We start from the raw sequence: 21,274 nt of genomic DNA on the forward strand, positions 1-21,274 counted from the left end.
GATCTGACAATAATGTCGGAAACACCTGATCTGCTGCATGGTTGTTCAGGGTATATGGCTAAAAGTGTTAAAGGCAGAGGATCAGCAGGACAGCCAGGCAACTGGTATTGTTGTAAACAACCTCCATATATCATTCACTATAGTTGTCCTTTAAGATAAGTGGTTTAGTACTTATCTATCTCTAAAAGCAAGCCACTCAGCATATGCCTAAAAAAGACACCTGAAGTGAGAGGGATATGAGAGGGATATTTATTTTTAAACAATACCAAATTTCCTTTAAACAATACCAGTTGCTTGGCAGCCCTGCTGGTCTATTTGGCTTCAGTAGTGTCGGTCACCTGAAACAAGCATGCAGCTAATCCAGTGGGACTTCAGTCAGAGCACCTGATCTGCATGCTTGTTCAAGGGCTACGACTAAAAGTGCGTACACACGTCAGATAAAAGTCTTTGGAAAATGAAAGATCACAGACCAATTTTACCCCCTTTCATGTAGTATGAGAGCCATACTCTACACAGTCTATTCTATGGAGCTGCACTCCCCATCAGAAAAAAATATTTGCAAGATGCTGCACACACAGATGCTGTACACATGCAACAGATCAGTGTCTGCAAAAGATCAGTTCCTGCAAAAGATCCATTCCTGCAAAATGTATTCATTGTCTATGAGATCTGCAGATCCTCATACACACCTTGTTTAACGAACAATTATCTGTAGATCAGATCCACCAGGTTGGATCTTCAGATCGGCAGATAATTGTCTGATCTGCAGATGAATGTCCATTAAACAAGGTGTGTATGAGGATCTGCAGATGTCATAGACTATGAAGGCATTTTGCAGGAACGGATCTTTTGCAGGGATTGATCTTTTGCAGATACTGATCTGTTGCATGTGTACAGCATCTGTGTGTGCAGCATCTTCATCTTGCAAAGATTTTTTTCTGATGTGGAGTGCAGCTCCATAGAATAGACTGTGTAGAGTATGGCTCTCATACTACATGAAAGGGGGTAAAATTGGTCTGTGATCTTTCATTTTCCAAAGACTTTTATCTGACGTGTGTACGCACCTTAAAAGTATAGGAGGCAGACGATCAGCAGGACAGCCAGGCAATTAGCATAATTTAAAAGGAAATAAATATGTCAGCCTTCATATCCCTCTAACCAAACAGCTTCATCTGGGACTTTAGCTCACGGTGAAGGTAGTCAGGCAAAAAACATTTGCAAGATATTAGCCTCAATTCACTAAGATCATGCTGGAGATAATAAGGCAAGAGAAAACTTACCTCGGCACAGTTATCAGATCAGACAGAGAGTTATCTTATCTCTTCAGTCCTTAAATTACCTCCTCTGTAGTTAATTTACCTCCTCTGTAGTTAGTTTCACACGCAGTTAATAAACAGCCTGTCTTTAACTTTAGAATTCTGGAGTTATTTTAAAGAGAACCCGAGGTGGCCTTGTATTACGTAAGTGGGGCACAGAGGCTGGTTGGGCACACTAACACCAGCCTCTGTTGCCCCATCGTGTGTGTCAAAGACCCCCCTGCTCGCCGCTAAACTCCCCGCAGTGCTGGCGACACGCAGCGCGTCGCCAGCACAATGTTTACTCTAGCGCTGTCTGTCAGCGCCGCTCCCACGCCTCCTCCGCATCGCCGCTACCCGCCCTCGTCCCTTCCCTCCAATCAGCGGGAGGGAAGGGACGAGGGCGGGTAGCGGCGATGCGGAGGAGGCGGCGGAGCGGCGCTGACAGACAGCGCTAGAGTAAACATTGTGCTGGCGACACGCTGCGTGTCGCCAGCTCTGCGGGGGTATAGCGGCGAGCAGGGGGGTCTTTGACACACACGATGGGGCAACAGAGGCTGGTGTTAGTGTGCCCAACCAGCCTCTGTGCCCCACTTACGTAATACAAGGCCACCTCGGGTTCTCTTTAAGGATTGAAGAGTTAACTTAAAGACAAAAGAGTTAACTGTAGGTTTGCCAGAGGTAAAATGTTTCCTGAATACGACATGCCTCATCACCATGATGATCACTCTAGAAACGTTATTAAAGACAGGAGATAAGCTTAGTGAATTGAGGCCATAGTTGGATAATACGACATCTTACACTTGGACCATAATGAGAAAGGTATATTTGAATAGGGGTAAAACAAAAAAAGTCTGACCTATTAAGGTGATCTTCCCAATCATCAGGTGGCAGAGGAGCCTCAGCGTCTGTTCGCACAAAGATCACGTGACGTTCGCACTCGTTCATCACTGTTCGCGCCTTCTGATTATCGTACAATGGCATGGAAACTGGGGTCACTGTCTCAACATCAATTGGAACATCTGCTTCACTGCAAGAGACAGAAGTAGTATGACTGTACCGCACCAACACATTCTGCAACTGTGGTCATAAGCGATATTCTGTAACATTTCCCAGTCCGTGGTGGATCAATCACAGTCAAGTAATGTCAGACAGGAGACAACAGTAGCCAAATGAAGGAGAGGCAGCAATCAAATAGCTATAAAGGTAAACATCAGCATGCTAGGAACTTCACCCACACACAAACACACACCAGCATGCTAGGAACTTAAAATCTGTACAATAAAGCTGTAAGAGCGGTAACAACTCGCTGCTTTGGGGACCTAGCCCTTGCTCACACTGCACAGCCATACCAATATTGTTCTGAGGTTTAAAGAGGAACTCCAGTGAAAATAATGTAATAAAAAAGTGCTTCATTTTTACAATAATTATGTATAAATTATTTAGTCAGTGTTTGCCCATTGTAAAATCTTTTAAATCCCTGATTTACATTCTGACATTTATTATATGGTGACATTTTTACTGTTGGCAGGTGATTTAGCGGCTTCATGCTTTTTTGGCAGTTGGAAACAGCTGTAAACAGCTATTTCCCACAATGCAACAAGGTTCACAGACAGGAAACTGCCAGGAGTACCACGGTCCTCAGAGGTTCTTGTGGTAGGGGTTTCACCACAATATCAGTCATACAACACCCCCTGATGGTCTGTTTGTGAAAAGGAATAGATTTCTCATGTAAAAGGGGGTATCAGCTACTGATTGGCATATAGTTCAATTCTTGGTTGGAGTTTCTCTTTAAAGGGAACCTGTACTGAGTAAAATTATTTAAATTAAACACATGAGGTAACTTCAAATGAACATTACATAATTACCCTGCCATCAGTTCCTCTCAGAAGCTCAACATTTTCTTCTCACAATGATCCCTTCCAGTTCTGACAACATTTTGTCAGAACAGAAATATATCAGTTGCTGTCAGTTATATATCAGTTGCTGTCAGTTACAGCTAAGAGGAAAACTGATGTGTCCATGTTTCCCTATGGCTCAAGTAGGCGATGTTACAGTTTACTGTGTGCTGACCAGAAAGCTGTTATGTTGTAATGGCCATTTTCAAAATGAATGGCGGAGAATTCCATTGATCACAGTGGACAAACAGGACGCAGGAGAGGAGAAAGAGATTGATGAGTAGACTACACGGGAGTTAAGTATGACTTGTGTATGTTTATTTTGACTTTTAATTTTCAGTTCAGGTTTTCTTTAAGCAAGAGCAAGGTGCTTGAAACAGTGGGCTGTTACTGCTCTAACAGCTTTATTGTACTGATTTTAACCGATGGATTGAAGTGTAATGCTGGGTACACACGATGAGATTTCCCGTTCGATTTGCGGATCAATTCGATTAAATCAAACATGTTCGATTGGATTTTGATCGTTTTTTCCGTCGATTTTGCATACCTATCATGAAAAAAAAACGATCGAAATCCAATCGAACATGTTTGATTTAATCGAATCGATCCGCAAATCGAACGGGAAATCTCATCGTGTGTACCCAGCATAAGGGCCCTTTCACATGGGCAGTTGAACCGTGTGCTCAGCGAGCAGTTGCCAGACAGCAGTGAGGAGTTACCAGTCAGCAGCAAGAACTTTAGAGCGTTTGAGAGGCTGTTCACTGCCTGTCAACGGCTTGTGTGAAAGGGCCCTAAATGGGACATGGTTACTTACCTGCGGCTTTTTCCAGTAGTTATAGCCTTACAAGTTCCTTGGTTTCCTCCTGGTCTGATCTGCTGCACCCCTCCGAAAGCTTGCTGATTGGACCAGCAGCAGGATACTGCGCATGCGCTGCCCAGCACCTCCTCGGTCGCGTTCTGCGCATAACACCCCCAGAGGGCATGTGTAGTAGCCCACAACGGGTGATCTTACGCGGGACATGGGCATAAACCAGGAGGAAATCAAGGAACGTGTAAGAAGCCTCAGGTAAGTAAAATACCCGTTACCCTTCCCTTACGGGACCTGTAAGGCTATGGGGGGGGTAAGTAAAGAGGACTTATTGCCCCCCGCATCTTAGGTTTCCGTTAGATAGAAGAGCTTAGTTACTTTAAAGAAGTGCTTGAAGTTCGTCAGAGTTTGACAGAAGACAACACAGAATAGTAACATAAACGAAGGATAACATCATAAAATAGGAAGCACTGGAGGATCAATGACAACAGACCTGAATGGAAAGGGAGAATGGGAAAGCATTGATGGTGTAGTTAGGTGGCATAAGACAGGAATATGTCTGTGTTGCAGGACTCAAGTTTAAATAGTGGGATAAGACAGTCCATACCAAAAGTCAATTCGTATGAAAAAAAAAATGTCTGACACTAGATGCCACTAGGGAGATGGGAATCAGCTGGATGTGTGATTTGAAAATGTGTGCACTGCAGGAACACAGTGGATCAACCAACATGGAAAGAAGCAGATAGAGGCACTACACACCTTCCAATAAAAGCACCTTCAATCTTCAGCTTGGTGCAAAATGGCATAGAAGCGGGGATGAATAAGCCTGACAGCCGTTTTGCGGTGACCCGCTTCCTCAGAGGCCAAACATACACACATACACTGGTGTACGTTTGGCCTCTGAGAAAGCGGGTTGCTGCAAAACGTTTGCTATGCCACATTGTCTGCACCCAGCTAATTAAAAGTGCTTTTATCGGAAGGTGTTCTCAGTCTGCTTCTTTCTGTGTTGATCGATCCACACCAAACGTCAGGGATGGCAGAGCAAGATGTGACACACAGCACCAAGGATCAGACCTAGTGATCTGGCACAGATGTGAACACAGTGGTGTGTTAAGTGGAAGCAGAGCTAGATACAGACAACAGGAGCACTTTAACCAATAAACATTGTAATGCAGAATCATTCACAAATATAAAGTTTGAAAAAAAAAATTATATACTGTATATATAAAAACTTACACCACACTTTCTTGCTGCCTGCGAGGAGTGATGAACAGGGTGCGGGTGGGCTGTGCATTGCTGGCGTCAGGGTGGGCGCTCCACGGCTTGGCATAGCTATGATCCAGAAATACCAAATCCAACTCTCGCTCGTGCACAGACAGCTGGAAAAGGAGGGATGTGCCCATTCTGCGTGCTGAAGACTGCAGATCTCGCTCGCTTATCCTGTGTGACATCTTGGTCACACCTTGGACCGGGGGCACTACAGCCACACCATACAATTCCTGCGGGAAAACATAACATACAACATTCGTTACATAACAATATTAATTACAATTGCTTCATACTACTGTGATTCAGGTGGCGATGTGAACTATGCCATGGCTGATTAAAAAGTGTCAATAGCATAAAATAGCTAACTGGCAGGAACATCACTGGATCTTATACTGTGTGTTATTTATGAGTCAGTGAATTTCAGCTTCACCACATACTGAGAACATGAGTGTGTGTGGCACCTGTCAGGGAGCTGCTCATTCTGTCAGTCTCCTCACAAAGGATTTTGTTTGTATTTTAGTGTTAGGCATTGGAACGGAGGAAGGTAACCTCCCCCCAGCCTCTGCCTTCCATAACCTTTCCCCCTGGCCTCTGCCTCACACAAACATATCCCAAGTAGTGGTGCCCCACTAACAGAAAATGACCCAAATTATGTATGTAATATTAAGCAGCTTGAAATGGACCAAATTCAAATGTTTCACGTTACATAAATCTGCATAGTCCTGCCCCAACTCAGAAATTATTTGCATATCATTGACATAGGGATGGCCAATGAGATACAAATGATTTAAATCTAATGTATATTTTATGTTGTGGTATTTGATTGGTCTATTCTAAATCTGCAGAAATTTGTACCAAATCAGAGTTATTTGGGCACTAGTCTATTTTAGGGGACCCAGCAGGAGTGGGTACACGGTTTTTTCATAGCAGTGCACTGGGAAGATTTCAGTTATGTATCCAAATAGAAGTTGAAAACCCAGCACCAGTTGCTTAGACCGGCAGGTCGGGAACCTTGGGTGCAGCACCAATGTGCCGCCGGCTGAAGTAAATCAATGTGCATAGAAGAAATCAAATTTCCGGGCACCAATGGTTTGCAGTCACCCTTTATTCAGTTCCCGACACCTTTCCAAACGTAAATCAATCTTAGGCCTTACAGCCGTTTCGCAGGATGACCCGCTTCTTCAGAGGCAAGATAATTACAAATTTGTGGCAAATAACAAACATTATATATACACATACAGATAGCGTAAATCAGGTCTTACCCACCGCTTCCAGGTCCTCCCACTGCCGAGCGCGCGTCCCCTGTGAGGCGCCGCCCCGAGCCGGGCCGTCCGTTTGCGAGGGAGAGACACGCCCCCTTACCTGGGAGCGTGTATCGGGATTTCCCCGTACGTCACTTGACAGCCGTCATGTGACCCCACAGACTTACGTCACTTCCCTCTTCAACTGATAGGCTACCGGTATACGTGGGAGGTTTGGAACGCAGTAGCGTAGCCTGGCAACCAGGCACGCTAGTAAGACCTAGAACAAGAAAAGATACACAATTAAAAACAATTAAAAACACTGAAGCTAGCAACCTAAAAGAAGACAGTTGACTATGGAATATTATAACACTTATATAATAATCACTGGATCCTAACATAGCTTAAAGAAATCTTTACCGTGCACAGAGATACAAGAGGTAGCTGATACTTGGAGCTAATTACTTATCCACATGATCTGCCAGGATTAAAGGGCCAGGGTGTGGATAAATAATTGTGGTAACAGAGGGGGGCTCAACATTACAAATATTGGCCCCCAGGTTATTACATTCCAATACCCGAAGACATATACCCCTGTGTGAATATCTCTCACCCTATCGTATTATCTCTAAAAAAAATTTGAAGGATCGGGTTAGTTAATGTTTATCTAAGAAACACCACAACTCATTCCTTTCATTTAAACCCATCCTACCGCAGGCTTCTGTAAGAGAAATCAAACGAGCTTCTTCCCTGCGTAAGGATTGATCTCTACAGCCACCCCTATGTGGGGGGGAAACCACTCTTAACCCACAAAATCTCAAACAATCTGCATTTCCTGCATGACATTCTCTAATATGGGCAATTAATCTGCCTGCCCCCTTACCCGTTTCAATAGATTTGTAATGCTCTTGAAACCGTGTTTTTATGGGGCGGGTGGTCTTGCCGATGTAGAACCTCATACATGGGCAAAACACCACATATACAGCAAATTCAGTACCGCAATGTATGCAGTCCTTAATCTGAACTGTAAGGCCCCCCAACTGAATACTCTTACATGGCCAAAACTGATGACAATGACAGCAGTTATGACAACGAAAATTCCCCTTGGGTTTTGCCCTGGTGAGCCAATCAGGTTCTTTTTGGCCCCTGAATTCACTCCTAACCAGGCAATCTCCAATCGTGGGAGCGCGGCGAAAAGTCACTAAAGGTCTCTCGGTGAGGCGATTTTCCCACTCACGACGGCTACGCAGTTCCGCCCAGTTATGGGAGATAGCACTACAGATCCTTTTGGCCATGGGTGAAAAATCAAAAATCAGGGGGACATTTTTCTTTTCCTGGCTGAGATTGTTACCAATGTCTTTTTTCTTTTTCTTACTCCTTCTCAAGACATCCTCTCTCCTATGGCCATCTGCCTTGTTAAAGGCTTTTACCAAAAGGGAGAGAGGATAGCCCCGGGCCAAAAACCTATATCCCAGCTCCCTACTCTGAAGGACAAAGTCCTCCTGTTTGCTGTTGTTTCTTTTTAAGCGAAGAAACTGGCTATACGGGATGCCATCCACCACGTGGCGGGGGTGATAGCTGTTGTAAGCTAGGATGGAATTAGTAGATGTGGCCTTTCTGAAACCCCTGGATAAGAGACGCCCCTCATCCACAAAGATGACCAGATCCAAAAATTCCAACCTCACTCCCCCCCATACGCCAGTAAATCGCATGTTCAAGCTGTTAACACACAGCCAATCAACAAAAGCATGGAACAGGGATTCACTCCCATTCCAAATCAGGAGCACATCGTCCATGTAACGATGCCAGGATATAATCGCATCGCGATAAGGGTTATCTCGGCTATAGACAAATTGGTCCTCCCAATATGCTAAAAACAAATTTGCAAATGTTGGTGCTACCGAGGTTCCCATAGCAACGCCCGAGGCCTGTCTATACCACCTGTCGTTAAAAAGAAAAGCGTTATGAGTAAGAACATATGATAGACATTCACCGATATACTCCACCCAATCAAGGTCCTTCCCCTTGTTGATCAGAAGGGATTTTACCACCTCCACCCCCAACCTTTGGGGGATACGTGTGTATAGGCTTTCGACATCGATTGACACTAATCTATAGTGATCTTTCCAATCAATAGTTGGTAAAAGCCTTAGTACCGCCAATGTGTCTGCCAGATAAGATGGAACTCCCTCTACATAGGGTCTTAACAGAAAATCAAGATATCTAGACAACGGTTCAGTGATCGACCCTCTGGCAGACACAATTGGACGGCCCGGAGGCTGTTCTAAATTTTTATGGACCTTGGGTAAGAAGTACCACACCGGTTTACTTGGGAACTCCGAAAACAAACCTTCTCCCAATTTTTTGGTCAGCCAGCCCCTTTCCACCCCCTGTCTAAGTAGGGTTCTTAAGATATTCTTATAGTGATAGGTGGGGTCCCCCCTCAACTTTTCATAGAAACCTTCAGGGCCTTCCAATTGTCTAATGCCTTCCTTCAAGTAGTATTCTCTAGACATTAGAACCAGATTACCCCCTTTATCAGCCTTTTTAACTATAATCTGGGGGTTCTCACTTAACCATTTGAGTGCATTCGTTTCCTGTCGAGTCAAATTGGCCACACTCTTTGGGTATAACAGGGCTTTAAGTTCCTCCCTTGTCTTCATATCAAATGCTTCGAGATCAGATCCCGGGGTTACAGGGAAATCTCTAGTGGACTTGCATGGTATAAAGGGAGGTCCACGGTCCTCCAGGAGTTCACATTCCTGGTCCTCACCGTGGCTCTCCTTCCACAGATCAGATAAATCCCGTAGTGCTTGTAAATCCGTAGAGGAAGGGGTAAAACCCAATCCTCCAACCTGGTTGGGTGTAGATTGTCCATCATCAGACATTCGGCTCTGGAAGGCGGATATGTTTAACCGTCTCACTGCTTTATACCAGTCCACCTCAAATCTGAACCTATCAAATTCACAATTAATAGAAAATCCCAGGCCCTTCTTCAAAAGTGTGTCACAACCCTCTGGCAACTGGATACCTGATATATTGATGATCTGAAGATCATCTGCGAGTGCTCCTACTTCTTCCTCCAGTACCTCCGGCCAGAGGTTTGTTGATGCCATCTCACTTTCTTCGATGGGGGTCTGTCTGGGCTTCCTCCAGCCCCTCCTGGTCCTTCTCCCAAAGGGGCTCCGGCACATGGTTGAGGAGTTGCGGGCTTGGGTCTGTTAGGAGTAATTGCCCTATCCGGGCTCGATTCCGTTCCGGAGTCAGTTGTCCAATAGCCAGATCGCTTTCTCCTTTTTTGGTGACTCCTACCTCCTACAGGGGTCCTTTTTGTCGGTTGACCTCCGGTTTGGCCCCACTCAAAAATGTGGCCCGTTCGAAAGTCCTCCTGATCTCTCCTGAACTTCCTTAGCTTCCTCTCTTTAATGTTGTCCTGGAGTGGACCCAGTCGAGAATCGACTTTGTTTACAATCTCTGTGTATTGGGTATTCGTGGTCAATAAGGTGAGTTCTTGTTTACACCCTGTTAACTCCTCTGATATCTTATTGTATTCTTTTTCACTACGGTTAAGAACAATCTTTTGTAACTTCAGTGCATTATCCAACTGTTGATTCTTCCAAATTTCCATAAATTCAACATCATCCTGGTATTCAATAGCTTCGCTATATTTCCGAAAGCCTCTTGCTGCTATTTGTTTGTCATCATATTTCTTGAGGGTAGCTACTGTCCAAAACAGTTGCAGCTCCCTCTCAGAAAGTTTTGTCAGCCTTTGTTCCACAACTTTGACCGCTAGGGCTTTGCTGGATGCTGAGCCCTTAGCTGTGTCCGTGAGGAAGGTCTGCCAGTCACTCCGTCCAGCTTGCACTGCAGTGGCTACAGTGGCCGTCCCAATCGCAGGCGTACCTTGTATAACTTCCCCGCTGGTGCCTGGACTGGACATCTGTGCTCAGGTTGAAAGCAGTATTCAGTTGTGTATCCAAATAGAAGTTGAAAACCCAGCACCAGTTGCTTAGACCGGCAGGTCGGGAACCTTGGGTGCAGCACCAATGTGCCGCCGGCTGAAGTAAATCAATGTGCATAGAAGAAATCAAATTTCCGGGCACCAATGGTTTGCAGTCACCCTTTATTCAGTTCCCGACACCTTTCCAAACGTAAATCAATCTTAGGCCTTACAGCCGTTTCGCAGGATGACCCGCTTCTTCAGAGGCAAGATAATTACAAATTTGTGGCAAATAACAAACATTATATATACACATACAGATAGCGTAAATCAGGTCTTACCCACCGCTTCCAGGTCCTCCCACTGCCGAGCGCGCGTCCCCTGTGAGGCGCCGCCCCGAGCCGGGCCGTCCGTTTGCGAGGGAGAGACACGCCCCCTTACCTGGGAGCGTGTATCGGGATTTCCCCGTACGTCACTTGACAGCCGTCATGTGACCCCACAGACTTACGTCACTTCCCTCTTCAACTGATAGGCTACCGGTATACGTGGGAGGTTTGGAACGCAGTAGCGTAGCCTGGCAACCAGGCACGCTAGTAAGACCTAGAACAAGAAAAGATACACAATTAAAAACAATTAAAAACACTGAAGCTAGCAACCTAAAAGAAGACAGTTGACTATGGAAGAGATCAATCCTTACGCAGGGAAGAAGCTCGTTTGATTTCTCTTACAGAAGCCTGCGGTAGGATGGGTTTAAATGAAAGGAATGAGTTGTGGTGTTTCTTAGATAAACATTAACTAACCCGATCCTTCAAATTTTTTTTAGAGATAATACGATAGGGTGAGAGATATTCACACAGGGGTATATGTCTTCGGGTATTGGAATGTAATAACCTGGGGGCCAATATTTGTAATGTTGAGCCCCCCTCTGTTACCACAATTATTTATCCACACCCTGGCCCTTTAATCCTGGCAGATCATGTGGATAAGTAATTAGCTCCAAGTATCAGCTACCTCTTGTATCTCTGTGCACGGTAAAGATTTCTTTAAGCTATGTTAGGATCCAGTGATTATTATATAAGTGTTATAATATTCCATAGTCAACTGTCTTCTTTTAGGTTGCTAGCTTCAGTGTTTTTAATTGTTTTTAATTGTGTATCTTTTCTTGTTCTAGGTCTTACTAGCGTGCCTGGTTGCCAGGCTACGCTACTGCGTTCCAAACCTCCCACGTATACCGGTAGCCTATCAGTTGAAGAGGGAAGTGACGTAAGTCTGTGGGGTCACATGACGGCTGTCAAGTGACGTACGGGGAAATCCCGATACACGCTCCCAGGTAAGGGGGCGTGTCTCTCCCTCGCAAACGGACGGCCCGGCTCGGGGCGGCGCCTCACAGGGGACGCGCGCTCGGCAGTGGGAGGACCTGGAAGCGGTGGGTAAGACCTGATTTACGCTATCTGTATGTGTATATATAATGTTTGTTATTTGCCACAAATTTGTAATTATCTTGCCTCTGAAGAAGCGGGTCATCCTGCGAAACGGCTGTAAGGCCTAAGATTGATTTACGTTTGGAAAGGTGTCGGGAACTGAATAAAGGGTGACTGCAAACCATTGGTGCCCGGAAATTTGATTTCTTCTATGCACGAAGATTTCAGTTAAAACGTGTTAAAGGGGCACTATGGCGAAAAGATTGTAAATTGTAAAATTGAAAATATGTGCAAACATATATAAATAAGAAGTACGTTTTTTTTCCAGAGTAAAATGAGCCATAAATTACTTTTCTCCAGGGCCGGATTTACCATAAGGCACTGTAGGCACGTGCCTACAGGCGCCTGATGATGGAAGAGCGGCTCACTCCCCTCTCCAAGCGCCTTCTCACCTATGCAGCGTACTGAGCAGAGTGTAAATGAGAGGTTACTCAAGCGGTTCTTGGCCTTCCATTGATGAGAGCTCCCATCAGTCGGGAAACTTAATACTGAGGGTACATCTGACTACCTAATACTAAGGGATGCCTGTATCTACCTATGACAGGCAAGGGAAGTAAGGGAGAAGTGACAGCTGGGCCAGCCAGCACACTTGCGGTGCACTTCGGCGGGGGTTTTTAGGTTCATGGAGGGCGAAACCTACGGTGCGAGAAGATCTGTGCCTATAGGCTCCTGTGAGGTAAATCCGGGTCTGCTTTTCTCCGATGTTGTTGTCACTTAGGCTACTTACACACCAAGACGTTGCGTTAGGTGCTACGTTAAGGTCGCATAACGTGCACCTAACGCAACGCATAATGGGCTAGCAGCTGGACATCCGATCGAGTTCTTCATGCGTCCTGTGATGCCGTGATGCGTACTCTTGGACGCATGCGGCATCACGTGGTCCCGCTGGCCAATCGCCGCACAGAGCGGTGCTCCAGGAAGTAAACACTGCACGTCACACCGTGCAGTGAATATTAATTAGCCATGTGCCTGGGTGCGGAGGAGGAGGGGAGACCTCCTCCTCCAATATCACTGAGCATGTGCAAATAGTCTAACGCGGCTTAGCCGCGTAGAACGCACAGCATGCAGCACTTTGTTTTTAGCTGCTGCGTTACAATGTAACGCAATGTGGGCACTGTGAACAGCCCATTGATCTTTCATTGCTGTGCGGTGGGCTGCGTTACAGACTGCACTAACGAGCACCTGTAACGTCTCACTGTGAAAGCAGCCTTTCAGTAGGTAGTAGAAATCTGACAGAAGTGAAAGGTTTTGGACTAGCCCATGTCTTCATAGGGGATTCTCAGGGATTTATTTATTTTCAAATACACTTAGTGAATGGCAGTTGCTCTGTCCAACTGCCAAAAAACTGTGTAGCGAGCAGGAAAGCCGGTCAGCATCATTGTTTAAACCCTTTTAAGGGAATATCTTTATAAAGAATAAAAGCCTTGCTGAGAATGAAGAGGTGGACTAGTCCAAAACCTGTCCCTTATGTCAGATTTCTACTACCTGCTGTAAGTGACAGCAACATAGTTGAAAAGTAATTTCTGGCTCGTTTACTCTGGAAAAAACATACTTCTTATTTGTATATGTTTGCACATTTTATAACTTTTACAATTTTTCGCCATAGTGCCCCTTTAAGTGTGAACTGTGCCATAGGAAAACATGGGCATTACTTTGCAAATCAGTTTTCTTTCTGTTATAACTTATAATAAATTATACTTATAATAAATTATAACTGAGAGCAACTGATTAAAGAGAGTCTGAAGCGAGAATAAATCTCACTTCAGACCTCAAAGATAGCAGGGGCATGTGTGCCCCTGCTAAACCACCGCTATCCCGCGGCTTAACGGGGGTCCCTTCACCCCCAAATCCCCTCCGTAAAGCGGGGGAGCGCTTCCGCATTGGGGCAGGGCTAACCGCCTCAGCCCTGCCCCACGCCCCTCTCAGTCTTCCTTCAGAGAGAGGGGCGGGGGAGAGGCGGCGATGCGTGTCTGATAGACGCGACTGGAAGCAGGGCTGCAGCCGTTAGGAAGATTTACGACCAAGACTACGACCAAGTCTTGCGGGGGTGGGTTTGGGGGTGAAGGGACCCCTGTTTAGCGGCGGTTTAGCAGGGGCACACATGCCCCCTGCTAAGTATGAGCTCTGAAGCGAGATTTATTCTCGCTTCAGAGTCTCTTTAAGTGTAGAAGGGCCCTAAGGCCCGGTTTACACTGAGGGTACGTTTCCACTTGTGCGTTGAGTTTTTGGCTCGAAAATAGCGTCAACAAATCCGCATGCGTTTCCATACAGATTTTCACGCGGAATCACTCGTGGTTTGCGCTATGCGATTTTAACCATGTCAATGCCTATAAGCATTGACATGGGTTTTTATGCGACAATGCACGCGAAAACGCATGGAAAACCGCAAGACAAAATCGCTTTTGGTTTTCCTATTAAATTACATTACAGGCGATTCGTGTACGGCATGCGAATTCTGACGGCTCTGCCGTGCAGATTTTTCTGCACAGCAAACCACACAGAATTCCTGTGGAAACAGGCCCATCCACTTGTAATGGTTATGCGAATTTGCATGCGGACAACGCATGCAAATTCGCATTAGTGGAAACGTACCCTTAATCAGTTGCTCTCAGTTATAACTGAAAGGACAACTGATTTTCAAAATAATGCCCATGTTTTCCTATGGAACAGTTCACATTTAACGCATTTTAACTGATATCTTTTTCACAATGCACTGCTATAGAGAATAAGAAAAATGCGTACCAACTGATTAAATGTAATCGGGGCCTAAGGCAGGGGTCACACTTGTCTTTCAGTTTACTGGAAAGTGAAGAAAACTGAAAGACAAGTGCAACCCCTGCCTAAAAGGACCCTAGAACAAGATAATACAGTAAGATGTTATACTCTTCACCTGCAAGTGGTATCAAAGCTGTGGCTGATCAGTGTGTACCAGAAATGAGATGTTCCTCTAATTTTGGGCAAAATAAATAGTGGGAAATGCCAACAATGTAAACACAAGCCAGGCAAATGAAATGTTTCACTCTTTCAACACCTGGAGATCCAGGCACCTTGTCAGCTAAGAGATCACACAGTATGGACTGAAGCCACACACCGCTCATCTACGTACACACCACAGATACATGATGCACAGTGCAATAGTGCCTATACGTATAATAGATACGTAAGGCTGAGGTCACAGGCGGTGTACGCACGAGCGGGGTAACCGATAGCACATTAAGCACAAATACTCACCCGGAAGCGAACAAAGGGAACGGATTGAGGCCCCCAAAACGCAGCTCTCTCCAGGCCCTCGCGATGGTGGAGCCTGGTGACGTCACGTACCCACGTGACCTCCGAGCACGTGACCACGTTACAGTCGCGATGACAAGGAAGAGACGCCTTGGCTTCTGGCCAGTGAAGATCCTGCGCGACAGGCAGTGTCAGGCAGGCACCTGATCTGGGGATCACCGCTAGAACGAAGTGCTGCTCCAGCGGGAGGAGTGCGGTGGAGGCCGGGTTGAGACTCCGGGATCGGTAAGATACTTAACCCGCTATCTGTTGCCGAACTCTGCAAAGGGGTGTGTGAGGACCACTAGCCCATGAGGGAATGCTATAGAAAGGGGTGTGTGAGGACCACTTGTCATGTCTAAGTAATATACTTTGTCAAGGGACCCTACCCGGACTATTTAGGCAGAGAAATTAGATAAAAGTATATGTCAAAGTATCATACTGATAAATTTTGTACTACCAGGTAGGATTAATTGACAATTGGTATGCAAGTGTCAAAGTATCATACTATCAAAATTAGAACTACCTGGTAGGAATAATTGACTATTGATATGTAACCATCAAAGTATCATAATGTCAAAATTAGAACTACTTGGTAGGAATAATTGACACTTGATAAGTAGATGTCAAAGTATCATACTATCAAAATTTGAACAACCTGGTAGGATTAATTGACACTTGCTGCACAGTGCTGCAGCTGGTTGGTTGGTTAGTTGGTTGGTTGGTTGGTTGGTTGGTCGGTTGGTTGGTTGGTCGGTCCACCTGGAACGGTAAAGGATGGAAAAAAGAGAGAAGAAGAAAAAAAAAAAAACAAGCAGGAAAGCAATAACTTCATTAACATCAACTTTTATAAACTTTATTGAACATTTTTAACCTAAACATTTACATTGGGAACCAAACATTATCTTTTTTGCTTACCTGTTTTTTTTTTTGTTTTTTTTTCTTACCTTCCTGAGGACAAACCTCTCCTACTCCATGGGACAATGTGCAAAGTGCAGATCGCGCAGAGATGTGGCGAAGTACATTATGCACTTTGTCCCAAGTGAAAGGAGAGGTTTCTGGCAGCACTGTGTATTAGGGTCTCTGGAAACCTGATGTCTGGGTTCACACTGCATATTCGTGTATTCGGTGAGTCGCGCGCATCGCCCAAAACAGACCTTAAAGAGAACCCGAGGTGGGTTTGAAGAATATTATCTGCATACAGAGGATGGATCTGCCTATACAGCCCAGCCTCTGTTGCTATCCCAAACCCCCCTAAGGTCCCCCTGCACTCTGCAATCCCTCATAAATCACAGCCACGCTGCTGACAAACAGCTTGTCAGAGCTGGCTGTGTTTATCTTTATAGTGTCAGTCTGCTGCTCTCCCCGCCTCCTGCAGAACTCCAGTCCCCGCCTGCATCCCTTCCCTCCCTGCTGATTGGAGGGAAGGGACGGGGGCAGGGACCAGGGCTATGCAGGAGGCGGAGGAGCAGCTGAGACTGACACTACAGATGTAAACACAGCCTCACAGCACGGCTGTGATTTATGAGGGGTTGTAGAGTGCAGGGGGACCTTAGTGGGGTTTGTGATAGCAACAGAGGCTGGGCTGTATAGGCAGATCCAGCCTCTGTATGCAGATAACATTCTTTAAACACACCTCGGGTTCTCTTTAAGGGAATACCGCAAGAGTAGCATTCGACTTAGTAATCGCATTCGGCCTAGTAATTAACTGCGTCACCGTACACTAATATGACTTCCGGGCCGACCCAAATTGCAGCAGAAGCCACGCAGTAACGTAACCATGCACTAGCGTTAAGTCATGCACTTCCGGCGTAGGTGGGGACCGCAAAGTGTGACTTTCGTTCAGGGCTGTGGAGTTGGAGTTGGGGAAATTTTGGGCACCCGGAGTCGGAGTCGTTGATTTCATAGACTGAGGAGTCGGAGTCGGATGATTTTTTTACAAAATGCACAACCCTGTTAAGTATTAGACTGAGGAGTCGGAGTCGTGGCCATTTTGGGTACCCAGAGTTGGAGTCATTGTTTCATAAACCGAGGAGTTGGAAGATTTTTGTACCGACTCCACAGCCCTGCTTTCGCCAGGCAATTTTCCCTAACGCATCGCACCGGTGTGAAATAGCACAGAGACCCTTGTGTGCCTACTGCTATGTCTGGAGTTCCCTACTCTCTAAAAGTGTATCTGCTCATGATATCTCTGGAAACCCTCCCCTAGGCATAGGCCAGGCTGGCCAGGACAGGTGGGACAGTAAACAGTGGTGTCACGCCTTATTCCAGCCCTGCTGCAGACACGACAACGTTTTGTTCGGATGCGTTGATTTGGGGCACTCGGAATGGGAAAGGCGTAGTACCTTTCATGTAACCGGCTAACTGCATTTTGGGGTTGTTACACGGCACCTCCTGGATACAGGAGTTCCGCAACGATCTCTTCTTGGAATTTAAGGAAAGATCCAGTTCTCCCAGCCTTACTGTAGAGAACAAAGCTGTTGTAAATGGCCAATTGAATTAGATAAAGACACTTTTTTTATACCAGCGTCTGTTTTTCCGGGAAACTAAATAGGGCCCTAACATCTGGTCATTAAAGTCCACCCCTTCCATGCTAGCATTATAGTCGTGGACGGTGAGGGGTTTTTCAATGACCTCAGTTGCCCATTGAATTTGCACTGTCGTGTCTGTGTGATTGGTGGACAGAAGGTAAACGTCCCTCTTGTCCTTCCATTTCACCTTGAGCAGGTCGTCGGTACACAAGGCAGCCCCCCCCCTCCCCGTGCAAGCCGGGTACTAACGAGAAGTTGGGGGAAGCCCCGGCAACTAGGCCGTGCGGTGCCACAGCAGCAGATTCCTTCTATCTTTAAATGCTGATAGAGGGCCACACTTGTGTAAAAGTTGTCCACATAAAGATGGTACCCCTTCTGGAACAAAGGTGACATCAAGTCCCACACAATCTTGCCACTGCTCCCCAGGTAGTCAGGGCATCCGACCGGCTCCAATTTTGAGTCTTTTCCCTCATAGACCCTAAAACGAGATGCATAGCCTGTAGCCCTTTCACAGAGCTTTATACAGTTTCACCCCATACCGGATGCGCTTGCTTGGGATGTACTGTTTGATGCCAAGGCGCCCGGTAAAATGTACGAGGGACTTGTCTACGCAGATGTTCGGTTCAGGGGTATAAGCATCTGCAAATTTTAAGGACAGGTGGTCTATGAGGGGCCGAATTTTGTTGAGCTGGTCATAAGCAGGGTGGTCACATTCATGACAGGTTGTGTTGTCATTAAAGTGCAGGAAGTGCAGGATCATCTTAAATTGTGTCCTGGACATGACCGCAGAGAACATGGGCATGTGATATATTGGGTGTGTAGACTAATAAGACCGCAATACATTCATTTTGACTAGACCCACGTTAAGGAGAAGGCCCCAAAAAGTTTTAAGTTCGGAAACTTGGAGTGGTTTCCACCGGAAAGGCTGGGCATAGTAGCTATCCGGTTTGTTGGTGATGTATTGTGTGGCATAACGGTTGATCTCAGCCACAATTAAGTTGTAGAGATCCTCGGTGAAGAACAGATGAGAAAAGTCTAGGGCCGATCCTAGATTATCTGTCTCCACCTGGACTGCAGACTGAGCGGTGAAAGGGGGCAGTATGGGCCCGTTTTCTTGGTGGCTGCGACTCGGGTCTTAATGCACATGCCACCGAACCAGTTTCAACTTCTATTCTGGTGCGCACCACTTCACCAGGGTCTACGGAAGTACTGGTGCTAGGTCCAGGAGATGCTGCGCTGCTGGTGTATGCCTCACCATGAATCCTCAGACCAGCGCTAGCACCACTCTGCTGCCCTTGAGGCAGATCCTGCGCCACCTGCGGTCCAGTGACATGGGGTGTGGTACACCTGGCTCTAGCCGGGACCTCAACCTCGTCATCCGTCAACGAGCCACTGCTGTCTACAGGTTCGAACTCTGACCCAGAAGATTCGTCGAATGAGTCGTCCCAATCATCCTCATCCAACTGAGCCATGTACCTGTACACCTCATCGAAATACCTCTTTCTTGCCATGGTGGACTGCTAAGTTTAGGGGGTATTCCTCTGAGACTACCCAGGAAAAAGCACCTACCTAGCAAAAGGGAGTACTTGCGGAGAAGAAAGCTGTGGTCACTGAGTTTTGATTAAAAAAAACCCAAAAAACTGATCTTTACAGTTCCACAGCTATTGTACAGTGTTTTTTGCAGTGATCAGAAAAAAAATTCTGTCACTGCGGTGGGGAGGGCTGAACGCAAGTGCAGGCGAACAATCAGGCCTGATCGGGCAAACACTGTGTTTTTAGTGGATCCTAGTGACCCTAATTTAGATCTGACTGCGATCAGTAATGATCACTTACAGATACTATATAGTACCAATGCTGATTAGCGACAGTGATGACGCTAATCAGCGACTAATTAGTGACTGTGGTGCGGTGGGCTGAGCGCTAACTGACACTAACACAGGGGCCTAGCTAACTGGCCTAACTGTTAACACTAGTGATACTAAAAAAGTGACAGTTTTCACTAACCACTGTGTTTAGATCACTAGGATAGTGACCGGGTGGGGGGGGGGGGGGGGGGGTGATCAGGGGCAATCAGATAGCAATGGGGGCAATCAGAAACAATCACAGACAATCAAAGCCAATCAGAGGGCAATCAAGGCAATTACAACACAATTAGAGCCAATAAGAGTGATTAGAGGCAATCAGATGGCAATTGAGACAATCGGAGCCAATCCAATCACAATCAAGCTTTACAGACAGGAGATTAGAGGTACACAAAGGGAGGGGGTGATCTAAGGGCAGGGGGAGTGATCAGAGGGGGATCTAAGGGCGGGGGTGATCAGGACCCCGGAGTGACAGGTGGTGAAGGGGGGATTGATAGGTGATCAGTAGGTAATTACAGGGGAAAATATATGCAAGCAGGCGGGGGATTGGGTGCCCGCAAGGGTGGCAGGTGGTGACAGGGGGTGATTGATGGGTGACCAGTGGGTGTTTAGAGGGGAGAACAGATATAAACAATGCACTTGGGAGGTGATCAGGGGGGTGTCTGAGGGTGGTTAGGGTCTGATCTGATGGGTGGCAGTGACAGGTGGTGACAAGGGGTGATTGATGGGTGATTCACAGGTAATCAGTGGGTGATTACAGGAGAGAATAGATGTATACAGTACATGGGGGGGGGATATGAGGGTGTGGGGGGTGATCAGGAGCCCCCAGGGGGCAGTTTAGGACCTGATCTAAAAGATAGCGTTGACAGATAGTAACAGGGAGTGATTGATGGGTGATTAGGGGATTACTGTGACCCCCAGGGGAGGAGGCAGCCTGTATAATACACTTTGTTTACCTAACAACAAAGTGTATTATACACTTACTATTGGGTAATTTGAAAAGTTACAACCCGCCGGCGCTGCTAATTGGCCGGCGGGTTGACGTCGTGGTTGGGCGGAGCCTAATGCCGGCGAATGCGCGCGCATCTATGCGCGTGATCCCCAGCTAATCAGTCCCCCAGGTGCCGCCGCCGCCGATCGGCTTTACGCGGTCCTGGGGGAGCCACTTTACTGCTGCCCATAGGTAGTGGGCGGTCGGCAAGTGGTTAAAATAACTCCTGAATTCTAAAGTTAAAGACAGGCTGTTAATTAACTGCGTGTGAAAAAAACTACAGAGGTAACTTAACTACCTAAACACCGCATCACGCCAATGGGCGTGACCGCAGCGGCAGTCCCAGGACTGCCTAATGCCAATTGGCGCCAGGTCCTGGAGCTGGCTTGTGCAGGAAATCGCGCGCACATCTCTGCTTGGTAGGTGGAGCTGAACTCCGCCTTCATTCTCCCAGCGGCAATCCGCGTCTAATTAGCATGTACAGTACTGCGATCTACAGCAGCGCTGTACTGGGGACAGACGTGTGACACGGGTGTCCCCCTGGGACACAGAAGAGCAATCTGCTCTCATAGGCTGAAGCCTATGACAGCCGATTGCTGTGATTGGCTGGCTGTATTTATATTTTGCAGTTTGCACATTATCAAGAGATCCAAAAGCCGGAAGGATTACATTGGTTGTCCCATAAAGAAGT

General features: G+C 46.4%; 2 protein-coding genes across 5 annotated transcripts in view; one reads left to right on the plus strand and one right to left on the minus strand.

Moving 5' to 3' along the window:
- KANSL3 (KAT8 regulatory NSL complex subunit 3) overlaps window positions 1–15,251 on the minus strand; it is an 88,930-nt gene extending 73,679 nt beyond the window's left edge. For 2 of the 4 annotated variants that reach the window (XM_068274851.1, XM_068274855.1), the window contains exons 1-3: window positions 15,164–15,251; window positions 5,238–5,500; window positions 2,155–2,325 (exon numbers count right to left, since the gene is read on the minus strand). In XM_068274851.1, coding sequence (XP_068130952.1) covers window positions 2,155–2,325; window positions 5,238–5,452 — 386 coding nt within the window. In that variant the 5' untranslated portion in view covers window positions 5,453–5,500; window positions 15,164–15,251. Of the gene's footprint in view, window positions 1–2,154; window positions 2,326–5,237; window positions 5,501–6,532; window positions 6,792–15,163 lie in introns of those variants that run through there. The other 2 variants (XM_068274854.1, XM_068274852.1) reach the window with 2 other exon arrangements.
- Window positions 15,252–15,274: 23 nt separating this feature from the next.
- LOC137562978 (lathosterol oxidase-like) overlaps window positions 15,275–21,274 on the plus strand; it is a 78,192-nt gene continuing 72,192 nt past the window's right edge. Inside the window, exon 1 of the mRNA XM_068274856.1 lies at window positions 15,275–15,445. The gene's annotated coding sequence lies outside the window, so the exon portion shown is untranslated. The remainder of the gene's footprint in view (window positions 15,446–21,274) is intronic.

This window comes from Hyperolius riggenbachi, chromosome 3 (assembly GCF_040937935.1).
Source record: "Hyperolius riggenbachi isolate aHypRig1 chromosome 3, aHypRig1.pri, whole genome shotgun sequence".
NCBI classification, from domain to species: domain Eukaryota; kingdom Metazoa; phylum Chordata; class Amphibia; order Anura; family Hyperoliidae; genus Hyperolius; species Hyperolius riggenbachi.